General features: G+C 48.0%; 1 protein-coding gene across 3 annotated transcripts in view; it reads right to left on the bottom strand.

The window, feature by feature from the left end:
- The window catches only part of LOC133823206 (cationic amino acid transporter 4, vacuolar-like), a 93,031-nt gene that overhangs the window by 6,014 nt on the left and 71,970 nt on the right, over positions 1-15,047 (bottom strand). Inside the window, exon 15 of one of the 3 annotated variants that reach the window (XM_062255836.1) lies at positions 11,942-11,982. The exons of the other annotated variants lie outside the window; for them this stretch is intronic. Within the exon in view, the coding sequence (XP_062111820.1) occupies positions 11,957-11,982 (26 nt within the window). The 3' untranslated portion in view covers positions 11,942-11,956. Of the gene's footprint in view, positions 1-11,941; positions 11,983-15,047 lie in introns of those variants that run through there. 3 annotated transcript variants of the gene reach the window in all.

Genomic DNA, 15,047 nt, shown 5'->3' with positions numbered 1-15,047 from the left:
CCCTTGCGGGATAACCTAGTCACAATGCGATAGTGGATAACCATTAATATCCTAAACCAATTAAAAGCTTTGGAATAATATACGAGCCTCCGGGACCTCAATTTTTACTAAATCGTCTCGAGCGCTTAGGTTTAGATCCCCGAGCCCAAAAGCCTAATTTGGCTAGGGTGGGCCGCGACTTGATCCTGAGGGTCATAGCGCGCCCCCTGATCAGAGGCGCCAACCCCCAATCCCTTCAGGCATGCGGGCCACGACCTGGCCCTAAGGGTCATAGTGCGCCTATGAGACAGAAAGCCCCCAGGTTCCTAGGGCCACGTGGGCCGCAACGCCCATGAACAAGGTCGCGGCACTCCCCTACAACCCCCAGAAAACTCAGTTTCTTTCTGCATTTTATCCGAGCTAAAATCACCAGAATTTAATTTAAACATGCACCATAGCTAGAATTGAGTCTAGGACTCTCAACAACACACCCTAAACAGTAAAACAACCTGAAATCCATATCAAATCCTTAATCCAATTCAGAATCCAAACTAGAACCCTACTCAGCCACAACCTAGCTTAATCATAGAAATTCTCCAAGAATACTCAGATTGAGAATTTTTTAGGGTGGGAACTCGTCAACCAAGTTAAGGTAGAAAAATAGAAATGTAGAGATTATCAAAAGAAAAACTTCAAAGATCTAATTGGAAACTCAAAGAACACTTGCAGAAGGAAAATGGTGAACTGAATTTGTATTTCTGATGGTGTAGTGCTACAGTGATTTTTCCAACCCGCTTCCATGTGGAAGTGTGGTTCCTTTTATAGTGGGCTCTAATGGCCCCTGATACATTGTGGTCCAGGGGACCAGATGGTACGCAAGTACATTGTCAGGAGAGTGGTCTCAGGGGTAGTGGTGTTGGCTCCAGTACATGGTCAGGGGTGTGGAAGTGGTGCCGCCACTCTTCGTACTACCCCTTATCACCACTACTTGTCGAGTACAGGTGTCAGGTCTGTGCCTTCATCTATGCAGACAGGTATGTACCCCCTTAAAGGTACCATGTTCGTATTTCTTGACTCTTGTGGGCCACCTTGGACAACATCTCTGGTTAGCCTCCGTGTAAGTGGTCCCAACTGGCTAACTGAAGAGGGGGTATCTCATTGGTGGCCCCAACCCCACCAAGTGATGTAGGGCCCTTTCAACGAGGTGGGCATAGCATGCAATAGGTCCAGTGAGGCAACACAGACGCGAGGCACGATGGGCGTGTGAGACGTAGAGGCCTCGCGAGGCGCTCATGTGTGCGCGCTCATGTGCGACCTCGCGAGACGCCTAGGCACGCGAAGCGTGTACGTGTCAGCAAGGACGTGCGAGACGGAGGGGCCTCACGAGATGCCAGGGCATGTGAGGCGTGTGCGTACCAGCAGGGGCGTGCGAGACGGAGGGGTCTCGTGAGACGCCTGGCCACGCGAGGCGTGTGCGGGCCAACAAGAGCGTGCGAGACGGAGGGGCCTCGGGAGACGCCTGGCCACGCGAAGCGTGTGCGGGCCAACAGGGGCTTGCGAGACGGAGGGGCCTCGTGAGACGCCTGGGTACGCGAGGCGTGTGCGTGCCAATAGAGGCGTGCGAGACAAAGGGGCCTTGCGAGGCGCCTGGGCACTGAGGCATGTGCGTGCCAGTAGGGGCGTGTGAGACGGAGGGGCCTCGCGAGACACCTGGGCATGCGAGGCGTGTGCGGGCCAGCAGGGGCATGAGAGACGGAGGGGCCTCGCTAGACGCCTGGGCACACGAGGCGTGTGCACGCCAGCGGGGGCGTGCGAGACGGAGGGGCCTCGCGAGACGCCTTGGCACGCAAGGCGTGCTCGGGCCAGCAGGGGCGTCCGATACAGAGGGGCCTCGCGAGTTGCCTAGGCACGCGAGGCGTTCATACGTGCGCGCAAGGCACTCGTGGGCCTCCGGGATGGTGCGGCCTTGCAAAATTCCTAGGCGCGCAAGGAGTCCGAGGTGCATTCCACCCTCACAAGGCGCGAGGCCATCTGGGCAGCCGCAAGAGACGCTGGGCCATATGGGCAGAGGCCACCTCAGCTCAACCATATATTTAGGCGTTCATTGGACCTGAGCATGTACTTTGGGTCTTTTACAAGCATGAAATTTTGAGCATCCACACTTTCCCCCCAGTCTAGGAGAGGACCTTTAGGTGCTCTGGTAGACTCTTCTCTTTGATTCTTATAAATAGGCCTTCATGCCAAGCTTATTATTTACACTTCATCTCCTTAGCTTAGTGGCATTTAGATTCTTGCTCTTTTCAAGAGGTAAAGGGTTCAATCCCCCACAACCTCACTTTTGCTATTGTTTCCTCTCTTTTTTTTATATATATTCGAGCTAATTTTCGTTATGTTTATATCCCTTCACATATTTGAAGGCTAACACATCTTTTCTGTTTATTTTTACAGACGCGTACTTTCAGCCACTTGCCTCTATTTGACTGTGACGGCGCTTTTGGCCCTCGACCTCCTTTACACCACGTCAGCGCCCAATTTTACTTGCTTGAGGTATACTTTTCTCCTCCCTTATGTTTATTGGGTCCAAATTAGTGCCACTCGAGATAGGGTACTTTGGCCTGAGCTCGTCGTGGGATAGCCTTGATGCATGCCCCTTTATTCCTATCTCGCAGTGGGTCATTTAGAGCATTTGTACCTAGAGGTTTTGAGCCCATTCCTTTGTGTTTTGTAGCAATCCTTCCATTTATATGTGAACCCTTTTTGCTTTCGGGACGAGGTCTCATGGCAAGTGAAGGTCCATCCGGCATTCCTCCGGGGGTTGAGTTTGTTGACTTGTCTTCAGACTTAGAGTCCCCTGAGGAAAATCCTTACCATGACCATGACACCTTAAGGCAAGCCCGTATTCGTCATCTTGAGCACATGGCTGAACTTAGGCGTAAAATTTGGGTGGTAGAGAGCGAAATTGACTCGGTGTTGAGAGGAGACGGAGTACCTTTCCCTCCTGACCTTAGTGACCATGTAGCGAGCCTTAGGGTGACCCTTTTAGATTTGCAGGGGGAGTTGGATTTTATGGAGGGACATCTTCCGCCTAAGCCTTCTAGCCCATCCTTGCCTGATGACTGTCATGGGGCCACTCTTGCTTCTCTTCAGCCCTTATTTTCGATCTTCCCTAGCTTAGCGCTTCCGCAGCCGGTGCCCCGGTGGAAGACTCTTCCTAGGAAGAGAAAATGGAGGGTCAAGTGTCATGTCTCCTCCTCACCTTTTTCTTTTGGTTTTGCAGATATGCCAAAGAGAGGACGATGACAGGTGTCCGTTAATGACCGAGACGATTCCCCCTATTGGCATCCACCCTAGTGTCCCACGTGTCTGAAAATAAATTGATGGAAATTGTAGAGCACTATCGTGTTCCCCGGAGTACGCATTATACGCCCCTTCGGACAAGTGTCGGGCTGACTGCACCAATACTGGCTTCGTGGCCCTTAGTGAGCATATCCTGAAGGCGGGTGGTACAATCCCATTACACCCATTCTTCGTTGCGGTTCTCAACTATTTTGACCTCGCTCCACTTCAACTGGCACCCAATAGTTGGCTGACCTTGAGCTACCTCTTTATCGCGTTTATGGAACTTGTCAAACGTGCTCCTACGGCCCAAGAGGTGCATTTCTTGTACAATATCATGCCGTCTCCCAAATCCAAGGGCTTTTATTTCCTGCAAAAATCCAATACTGAAGTCCCTTTGATAGATGGCACAGTGTCCAACCCGGGGTCCTGGAAGCAAGACTTTTTCTTTGTGAAAAGCCCTCTTTCTGTTCGTGAGCACTTCCGTTCTGCTCCTAGTAAGTACCTCAAGCCTCCCTTTCTTCTTTTTTTTTTTAAACTTATTGTTTTATAACTTATGTTTGTGTCAGCAATGGTGTGGATCGTGCATAGCAGTTCGCCATACCTGCAGTTGTTGGGTCGAAGGCGAACGTCGTGAACAAACTCGTCAGTGCTGACCCCGCCATGAGAAAGGCTACATACCTATTCACTGTAGAAAAACTCAACTTTCACAAGCTGTCCCCGGTTTCAGATCCTGGGTCAAAGAAGATGAAGGCTACCTCGGCTAAGCCTCGTTCGGGTGAAGGTGAGGCTGAGTGTGTGCCGGAGGGAGTCTCCCTTGGACACGGGAAACCTTACCAGCTATCTTTGTCCCCCGGGGGATGTCCTCCCTTTTTTCCTTTCAATCCTGACATGGCTTCCCAATCCCAAGGTCAACAGACCATGCTGGGGCATTTTGTTTGCCCCGACCCCGCGGACTTTGACGCTTTTCCTCAGGCTCCCCTCGACCCCGGTCCATCGGGGGCTTACTTTCCCAATCTTCCTGCACCCCCTCTTGATCTACCCGGGGCTCATTTTTCCGATCTTCCTGCGCCCCCTCCTGTTTCGGCAAGTGGGTCATCTGTCCTTACCCAGCCAGGTACCCTTGGCTCAGAAGGGGCACCCTGGGTGGGTCGCATGGCGGCCTTTTACAGGCGGCGGTATGTCCAGATCGCCTCAGACCTCCCCGAAGCTGATTGGAGTGGTCTTGGGAGTTTCGCCATGTCAGATCTTGGGGAGACTCTTACGCGCACTACTGCTTGGGTGAGTTCATGCATCTTGTGTCGGCCTTATCTTTTTTTATTCCCCTTTTTTTTTTGTTACTTATCATTGTTATTGTTATCTTCCTTATGCAGGCCTATACCATGGCTCAGCGGTTTGCCGACTCGGCTCGCAACCTTTCTGCGTCGAATACCGAGAGGGACCGTCTTGCGGCTCGAGTCCAGGAGCTCGAGAGGGTCGAGACCAGGTCTAGGCTAGAAAAGGCCTTGGCAAAAATTTTTGCCTCATCAAATAGGAAGAAGAGGGGGGTGTAGGCTACAGTGTTTTTTCAAACCCCCTTCCATGTGAAAGTGTGGTTCCTTTTATAGTGGGCTCTAATGGCCCCTGATACATTGTGGTCCAGGGGACTAGATGGTACGCAAGTACACTGTCAGGAGAGTGGTCTCAGGGGTAGTGGTGTTGGCTCCAGTACATGGTCAGGGGTGTGGAAGTGGTGCCGCCACTCTTCGTACTACCCCTTATCACCACTACTTGTCGAGTACAGGTGCCTGGTCTGTGCCTTCATCTATGCAGACAGGTATGTACCCCTTTAAAGGTACCATGTTCGTATTTCTTGACTCTTGTGGGCCACCTTGGACAACATCTCTGGTTGGCCTCTGTGTAAGTGGTCCCAACCGGCTAATTGAAGAGGGGGTATCTCATTGGTGGCCCCAACCCCACCAAGTGACGTAGGGCCCTTTCAACGAGGTGGGCATAGAATGCAATAGGGCCGTTAAGGCAACACAGACGCGAGGCACTATGGGCGTGCGAGACGTAGAGGCCTCGCGAGGCGCTCATGTGTGCGCGCTCATGTGCGGCCTCGTGAGACGCCTAGGCACGCGAGGCGTGTGCGTGCCAGCAAGGGCGTGCGAGACGGAGGGGCCTCGCGAGACGCCAGGGCACACAAGGCGTGTGCTTTCCAGTAGGGGAGTGTGAGACGGAGGGGCCTCGCGAGATGCCTGGGCACGTGAGGCGTGTGCGGACCAGCAGGGGCTTTCGATACGGAGGGGCCTCGCGAGACGCCTGGGTACGCGAGGCGTGTGCTGGCCAGCAGGGGCGTGTGAGACGGAGGGACCTCGCGAGACGCCTAGGCACTCGAGGTGTGTGCGTGCCAGCAGGGGCGTGCGAGACAGAGGGGCCTCGCGAGACACCTGGGAACGCAAGGCGTGTGCGTGCCAGCAGGGGGGTGCGAGACAGAGGGGCCTCGCGAAACGCCTAGGCACGCGAGGCATGTGCGCACCAGCGAGGGCGTGCGAGACGGAGGGGCCTCACGAGACGCCTAGGCATGCGAGGCATGCGCGCGCCAGTAGGGGCGTGCGAGACGGAGGGGCCTCGCGAGTCACCTGGGCACGCGAGGCATTCATACGCGCACGCAAGGCACCCGTGGGCCTCCGGGATGGTATGACCTTGCAAAATTCCTAGGCGCGCAAGGTGTCCGAGGTGCATGCCACCCTCACGAGGTGCGAGGCCATCTGGGCAGCCACAGGAGACGTTGGGCCATATGGGCAGATGCGCGAGGCGATGGTGACCCAAGGCCACCTCAGCTCAACCATATATTTAGGCATTCATTGGACCTGAGCATGTACTTTGGGTCTTTTACAAGCATGAAATTTTGAGCATCCACAAGAATCTTACCTCTACTGCGAATTTGACTCCCCTTGACTTGCTCTACCTATTCCTAGCTTCAATTTCCTAGCTGCTGAAACAATTCTCCAAGATTGCCTAAGTATTCAGGAGGAGGAGAGGGAACCGTGAGAGAGAGAGAGAGTTCCTTCCTTTTGACTTCCCCTGGTTTCCTATAGTTTCTCATGCCACCCAGCTGCCTAAGTCCATCCTTCTTGTTTCCACATACTTCCCAGCCTAAATCTATCCTTAATCTCGAAAGACCAAAACACCCTTAGTGATAACTCAGCCCTTTTATTTCCCATAAGGGCAAAATGGTCATTTGCCCCGTTTCCCGCTAATTCCTCAAGTCGTCCTGCAAATTCCCAATTAATCTCGACATTCCCAACTAATCACCAAATACTTGCTCGTTACTCGATAAATCCCAAATATATATTAAGTTTCCCAAAATACCCCTAGGCTCACCCTGAGCCGGGTATTAAACCCTGTTGTGACTATTCTACAAATCCGCTCACTAGGATCGCCTCGGGCCGAATACCGCAAATATATCCACATAATAATGTCGTCCCAATCATTTACACACATACAATCATGTTTATGCCCGCGATGGGCCAATATTACAAAAATGCCCTTACTATCAAGAATGGGCCCACACGCATATTTAATACACATAAACATGCATTTAAATCCATATCATCATATAAATCATGTATGCCACGTAGTCACACATTAATTCAATTAATCCAAAATGTATATCCCATTATGCCTTCCAGGCACTTAGCCTTAACGGTGAATTCGAATCATTACAACAATCCCCTCCTTATTGGAATTTCATCCTCGAAATTTATTCAAACACCTCGAAACACAAATCCCATGAATCTAACTATAGCCACAGAGTCTAGTCCTTTACCATTTTACCCCTTAGTAACACTCTCACTAGAATGACAGTCTTATTCTAAAAGACTTTATCTTATTTACCATAATTTCATTGGCTTTTCCTTGTGCATTAACTCTCACTAAAATTCTAGGGTCCCCTCGCCCCATCAGTAGTAATACTTAACACTTCTTTCCTTGACATTGGCACCAGTAACACTTTATGAGCCACCACCCATGCTAGGGTAAGGCTAATATGTAGGCCTCTGGCCTAGTCCTTGGTAAGACCTCGAAAGTCTATTAAATCGGCAGTTAAAACTCCTCTTTCTTCCTCAAAATATTTTATCCCTTCTAATCCACAATACTCGGAGAAATACAAAGTCCCCCATCCTAGAACTCCGTGTCTCCATGCTTAAAATTTGCGTAGCCTTATGTTCTTTTAAATAGGCAGACACTTATGCCGTAATGATCCCAATAACTTCATTGGTTTCCCCGAACCAATTCTGAACTACAATATTCCCTGTCTCTCATTTCGGTGTCCCACGGAGACATACGATCTTCCTTCGCCCATACTCGTTATTGTGATACCCATTCATACGAACCAAGATGTGTTAACCCAATCTGTTGAGTCACAACTTTTCATATCCAATTATCTTACCTACAGTCTAATGCCGCCCACCCTTACGATCCACCACAATACCCTTTTTCCTTCCAGTACACAAATTTTTGCTCTTAACATCCATTCAAATTCCTGGATTCAATATTCATAAGGAGGTAATACAACACTCATCTAGAATCTCCACCTCCACACCAGGTTCCATCGAATCACTCATTTGATCTTCATATCTTAACCCGTTCATACTAAAATGGTAGGAATCTGAACCATTCCTACAAGATCTTCTTTCTATATTTCATTGTTCGTAGAGGTATATCTGCCAACTATCAACTACAGGTTCTATACCAATATTGGTTGCTACTTTTTCTGACTTTATTGTAAACTGTGGTGTCTTATCCAACTGGCACAGATCTTTCCAACTCAGGATGTTAGCTCCCATGTTAACTTTCTCTATACAATCAAGGGTTTCCAATGTGGATCACCTATTAATTCCTACTAGGGCATTAGTCTCATGATTATTCCTCTATGAGTGATCAAACACTTTAATTCCTCGTACTATTGCACACACTACTATTCCATAGGCGCCGCACCGCACCCTAACCGTGGTTATCTAGCATTACCGTCAACCTAACGCCTCGTGTAGAACATTTGTGTTCTTATCCCTTCATCTATCATGAAGCACAAACAACCATTATTTTTGTTCTGTAAACAGGCACACCCTTGTCTTCGACGCACCACCCCATAGTTCCATGTCTTAAGCAAGGATAGTATATCCATCACACCGTCCTCCAGTATCAGTCCACCGCATACACATTCTGATACCATAGTGTGCTAAACAACCCTTATTCTATCTTTTGGAAATCCAGTATGAAACTATCCATTCAGACAAACTTAAGGTTCTTGTGTTACCTCAATCTTGGGTATGGCTGTCTTCGAAGATGCTTCAAGTAGTAGCTGATGGGTCTTACCAATCTCACTGTACTTCTCACCCCTCAAGCGTTCTTTGGTAATTTCTTTGTGGCTTCTAGCTAAATTCCTTCATACATGATCCCACCACTTCCTATAATGTGACCTTGAATATCCTTGGAGAAATTAGAGCTTACTTCTTCTGGAACCTTACCTATAACCCAACTTCCTTAGTCTCAGTATCATCAATGAAGTGGTCATTCACATTCTACTTCTAACTAGAAGTAGACCAACCTATCCCTACCCAATTCTGAATATGGCTTGTTCATGTCACTCCTGTACCATTTCTGCTTATTGAACTTACCTGTGTCGTTGGAACGTTAGTCAGCTAAGAACCTTCACTAATAATCCATCACATCCTACTTGGTGCAAGAAGTAATTCCTAAAATGTCTCTTTCCTTGATCCTCAGCTGGTAATAACCAGATCGAAGATCAATTCCTAAGAACATTGTCCTTTCTTGCAACTGAGAAATTGAACCCTTCATTCTTAGCAAACGGTGTTGGCGTGTCCCATGATGAGATGTTATGTCCAATCAATCCTCCAATCAAATACCTCTTCAACTGAACCATTAATTCTTCCTACTAAACCAATATCGTTCTTCATGATGTCCCTGATACCGATTCTATGTATACCTTAATCACGTCGCGTACTCAACGATTCTTTGTGCACCCGTCTGAAACCTTACTCGCCAATTCAGTTCCCATTCAGTCTAACTAATATAGTCCAAGTGGTACCTACCACAATATCTAGGCATCCCGTAGACGCAACCAAGTCCTTCCCTTTCAAATCTTGATGTTACCACCGTCTCTTACAATCCATGGTTCTCCCTTTTTTAACAGATTAATCCTTACTCGTGATCATATCATAATGCTCATATGACGAGCTCAAACAACTCTATTGTAAACCTTTTACCAATAGTACTCTAACCCTTCTCCAGGAAGTTATCGATTTTCCGGCAAGCACTAAAATCTCATGCCCCATGGTGTGACAAACATAAAGTATGTGCCAAAAATTTGTCTCTTTAAGGAGATACGTAGCACCGAACTCATTCAACTAGACATACAACAAGGAATGAGAATTAATAAGTCAACTGATCGCCTCCGAGGGACTAGCCTCGGGCTCTGACTATATCAAGGTGGACCCTCGAACTGGGGTCGAGTAGTCTATACTCCTTGGTTCTTTCAACTTTGATTTCAGGCAATCCTTCCTGACATGCCCAATCGTTCCACATAGAAGAAATTCCTTCAATCAGCGTCCTCCCAGATGGCGTCTCCCGCACTTGGCGTATACTAGATAATTTCACTAGGCCTCATTGCTGCCCTAGCGATCATCCTGTAGACCATAACCCCTTCTATCAAGTCCAGGAGTAGTAAAACAATTAGGGGTCCTTATTTTCTAGTTATTGGGCATCTGCCCCTACCTGATCCTGAAAATGGGAATACCATTGCTTGAGCTTCCTGCCCTACGGCACTCTCACACAATATCTCATCTCTTGCGTCTTCTATATCGAGGCCTTCCCTACTGCCCGAGCATTAATAGAAACCTCATGGGCTAGAGTGACCCTAACACTCTGGTCCATCCCAGGGTTCAGTCCTCAAATGAATCGTTCTTTCCAGGCCGCATCCGTAGGTACAAAATAAAAAGCGAATTGGCCAACCCATCATATTTGTTGGCATACTCTGTCACTGCCTTTCTATCTCGAACCAAGTCCATAAACTCATTGGTTCTTGCGGTTCAGTCTGTGTCACAATAGTCACTTTCGTCGAACCATTATTTGAATTCCTCCCAACCCATCATATCAACATTCTAGGTCTGGGGTACTACTTCCCACCACGTCCGGACATCAACTTGTCGCATATGCACGGTGCTACCACTCCATCATGGCCTACCATTCCCATATCATCGAGGACGAAACTAATCATGTCCATCTACTGATCAGTTTTAAACAAACCCAAACCTCCCTCGGAAACTGGAGGATAATGCCTCTAAAGTCTTTCATATGATAACTCTTATTTGTTTCCACCCTCAAGTTGAACCAACACTGGTGCCATTACTGTCAAGATATACGAGGCAGCGTTCCCCGATGGAACCCACTGTCTCAACTCTCTAATCTCCTTACTTTGATCTGGCAGTCTTGCTTGCATACCAGCAAATATCTGCTATGAATTCCAGGGCAGATGGAGGGTTCTGACCCTAACTATCTTCTGCAACTCCAATACTAATAACATCAGATCCAGTTAACTATCTTGAATACATAATTTCTGAATCAGTCCGCAGTCAATGACTTAACCCCTCAGCCTTGATATTCATATCTAGAATCATCCCATGGGCAGGTCCAAACAATCACAATAATCACACACACAATATACATATCAAAACACAAATCTACATTGCTCATGCATCAATTATCAAATCTCATTTTCACCAAATATATTCGTACACATCATGCTTTCTATACTAGCACGAAGATAAGGCACATAGGTTAAATTTAAACAATTAATCACATAATTATGTCATTAGATACGTAATTGTGAGTCGAGTCGAGCTTATCTTTAGCACGAGTGTACACGCCCAGCTAGTCTTCAGGAACCCTTAAACCTAGACCGCTCTGATACCAAGTTGTAACGCCCTGGATAACCAAGACTGTTACACTGTGTGTTTAAAATAGTGCTTAACTCGCTAAGAAAGTCATTTGAACATAAACGTGTAATTTAAGACTAAGTTAAGGTCAAGTATTAAAAGATTTGGTCAACAAAATGATTATAGTTTATACACGGGATCCAAAAATCAGTTTACAGACTCGTAAAAGACAAATAGAATACAATTTGGTCGTCCTAAGCGGTAAAACAAGGTTTAACCCTAGTTCCTCCCAAGCTATCCTGACCGTGGTGATTGAGCAGGCTACATATGTACACACCGCCCCCAAAGCTCTCCTACTCATGGTTGGTCCAGCTATCCTCTTCCTTACGTGCACCACGTAGCACCCGTGAGCCAAGGCTTAGCAAGAAAACGTAAACCAGCATGCACAGCAAGGCAATAGTACAAAAGTAGTAAACATAAATTATCAAGTTCAATTAACAATTAGGATATAAATAACCAACCAACAGTAATATTCAATTTCGTCAAATATGTAACCAAACTCGTCAATCAATAGAAGTGAATAAGTGTGAACCACACTTCTGTTTATGGTATCATATTCAGGCCTGACGCCCTTAGGCCGAGTTCCCTGGTCTCTTAGCCGACCCCGGCACCCTTAGGCCAGGCTACGTTCCGCACGCTTACAATCAGCCCCCGGCACCCTTAGGTCGGCCTGCAAACATATATAATCACAAATACACAACGCGTAGCACATAATCAATGACAGCGTATACAAGCATGCCCATCCATATATTCTCATATACAGGTACATTCATATTCATAACATATTCATATAAGGGGTTTAAGCCCCAATTACAACTCGGATGCAGTTTTCTTACCTCAGGTTTCGAGCAGCTAGAGTATGGTAGCCCCGAGCACGATCCCTAATTATAAGCCCTTGCGGTATAACCTAATCACAATGCGATAGTGGATAACCATTAAAATCCTAAACCAATTAAAAGCTTTGGAATAATATACGAGCCTCCAGGACCTCGATTTCTACTAAACTGGGTAGTAAAAATTGTCTCGAGCTCTTAGGTTTAGATCCCCGAGCCCAAAAGCTTAATTTGACTAAGGCTGCCTAGGCGGGCCGCGACTTGGTCCTGAGGGTTGCAGCGTGCCCCCTGATCAAAAGGGCCAACCCCCAATCCCTTCAGGTAGGCGGGCTGTGACCTAGCCCTGAGGGTCCCGACACGCCTGTGAGACAGAAAGCCCCCCAGGCTCCTGGGCCACGCGACCGCGACGACCATTAACAGGGTCACGGAATGCCCCCACGAACCCAGAAAACCCAGTTTCTTCCTGCGTTTTCTCCGAGCTAAAATCACCAAAATTCAATTTAAACATACTCCATAGCTAGAATTGAGTCTAGGACTCTCAACAACACACCCTAAACAATACAAACAACCTGAAATACATATCAAATCCTTAATCCAATTCAAAATCCAAACTAGAACCCTACTCAGCCACAACCTAGCTTAATCATAGAAATTCTCCAAGAAAATTCAGATTGTGAAGCTCACCTCAACTGCGAATTTGACTCCCCTTGACTTGCTCTACCTATTCCCAGCAGTTGCAACAATTCTCCAAGATTGCTTAAGTCTTCATGAGGAGGAGAGGGAACCATGAGAGAGAGGAGAGAGAGTGTGTGTTCCTTCCTTTTGGCTTCCCCTAGTTTCCTGTAGTTTCTCAAGCCACCCAGCTGCCTAAGTCCATCCTTCTTGCTTCCACATACTTCCTAGCCTAAATCTATCCTTAATCTCAAAAGACCAAAACACCCTTAGTGATAACGCAGCCCTGTTTATTTCCCATAAGAGCAAAATGGTTATTTGCTCCGTTTCCCGCTAATTCCTCGAGTCGTCCCACAAATTCTCAATTAATCCCGACATGCCCAACTAATCACCAAATACTTACTCGTTACTCGATAAATCCCAAATGTATATTAAGTTTCCCAAAATACCCCTAGGCTCACCCCGAGCCGGGTATTAAACCCCGTTGTGACTATTCCGCAAATCCGCTCACTAGGATCGCCTCAGGCCGAATACCAAACATATATCCACATAATAATGTGGTCCTAATTATTTACACACATACAATAACATTTATGCCTGCGACGGGCCAATATTACAAATATGCCCTTACTTTCATGAATAGGCCCACACGCATATTTAATACACATAAACATGCATTTAAATCTATATCATTGTTGACGGTGAGAACTCGTCAACTAAGTTAAGTTGGAAAGAATTGCAAGATAAAGATTGTCAATATAAAAGCCTTAGAAATTTCAGTATCAACTCTAAGAACAATTGCAGAAGAACAATGGTCAAATAAGTTTTTCATTCACTATGGTGCACTTGCTACAGTAAATTTTCCAACCCCCCCACAGGTGGAGTTAGAGTCCATTTTATAGTAGGCTCTAATGGCACTGGGTACATGGTGGTCCAGGGGACCAGATGGTACACGAGTACACTAAGAGGAGAGTGGTTCCAGGAGTAGTGGTGTCGGCTCTGGTACATGGTCAGAGTCCATGGGAGCACCTCACCTTTTGTACCCGGTCATGACTCCACCACTCGCTTTGTACGGGTGTCAAAGACGTGATGGTGGTGTAGCCACCCTTCGTACTATTTCCAACCGCCACTACTTGTCGGGCACAAGTGTTAGGCCCGTCCCCTGATCCTAGCAGGCATGTACATACCCCTTTTGAGGTACCTTGTTCATACTCTTTTTGTCTCTTATGGGCCACCTCGATCACTGTCATTATGCACGCGGGGCTTTGGGACGAGATCCATTGGGGCGAGTTCGCCATATATGTGTAGCTCTTTGGGAGAGGCTCTCGCGAGATGCCCCCCGCGAGGCTGCTAGGCACGCCAAGATGTTGCACTTGAGATGGTGTGCGTGGCCTAGGCATGGCCGAACCATGGCCTCGCGGGTTATACGGCCTCCCCCCAAGATGCCAAGATGGAGGTAGGGCCTCGCGCCTAGGCGCGTCCGAGCGAGGTCGTGGTGATGCGCGCAAGGTGGGTCGCATGCCCGGGGCAGGGCCGAGTGCCTAGGCGCGTCCGAGCAAGGCCGTGGTGATGCGCGCGCGTGAGGCGAGCCGCGCGCCCGAGGCAGGGCCGAGCGAGGTCGTGGTGATGCGCGCACGCGAGGCGGGCCGCGCGCCTGGGGCATGGCCGAGCGAGGCGGGGCCTCACGCCTAGGCGCGTTCGAGCGAGGTCGTGGTGATGCGGCTGGGGCCTCATGCACCACGAGTTGATGCGAGGCTGTTGCCAGTGGACGATGGCCCGAGCGTCCCGCAGCTCAGACACGCATTTAGGCCTTTATGGGACCTTAGCACGCGTCTGGGATCTTTTACGGGCGTGGAATATTGAGCATCCACACTTGCCCCCCAGTCTAGGAGAGGACCTTTAGGTGCTCTCGTAGACTATTCTCCTGGATTCTTATAAATAGGCCTTCATGCAAGGCTTATTATTTCCACCTTACTTCATTGGCTTAGTGGTTTTGAGAATCCTTCCTCTTTCAAGAGGTAAGAGGTTCAATCCCCCCCACCCTCACTTTTTCCATAGTTTCCTTCATTTTATTATTTTTTTATACATATGAGCTAATTTTTTGGTATGTCTATTTGGAGGCTAACACATCCTTTTGGTCTATTTTTGCAGACGCGTATATTCGACTGTTTGGTGCTTTTGGCCCTCGACCTCCTTTTTTGGCCTCGACAGCCTCTAATTTATACATCTT

Source organism: Humulus lupulus, chromosome 3, assembly GCF_963169125.1.
Source record: "Humulus lupulus chromosome 3, drHumLupu1.1, whole genome shotgun sequence".
NCBI classification, from domain to species: domain Eukaryota; kingdom Viridiplantae; phylum Streptophyta; class Magnoliopsida; order Rosales; family Cannabaceae; genus Humulus; species Humulus lupulus.
This window is presented reverse-complemented; position numbering and strand designations above follow the sequence as displayed.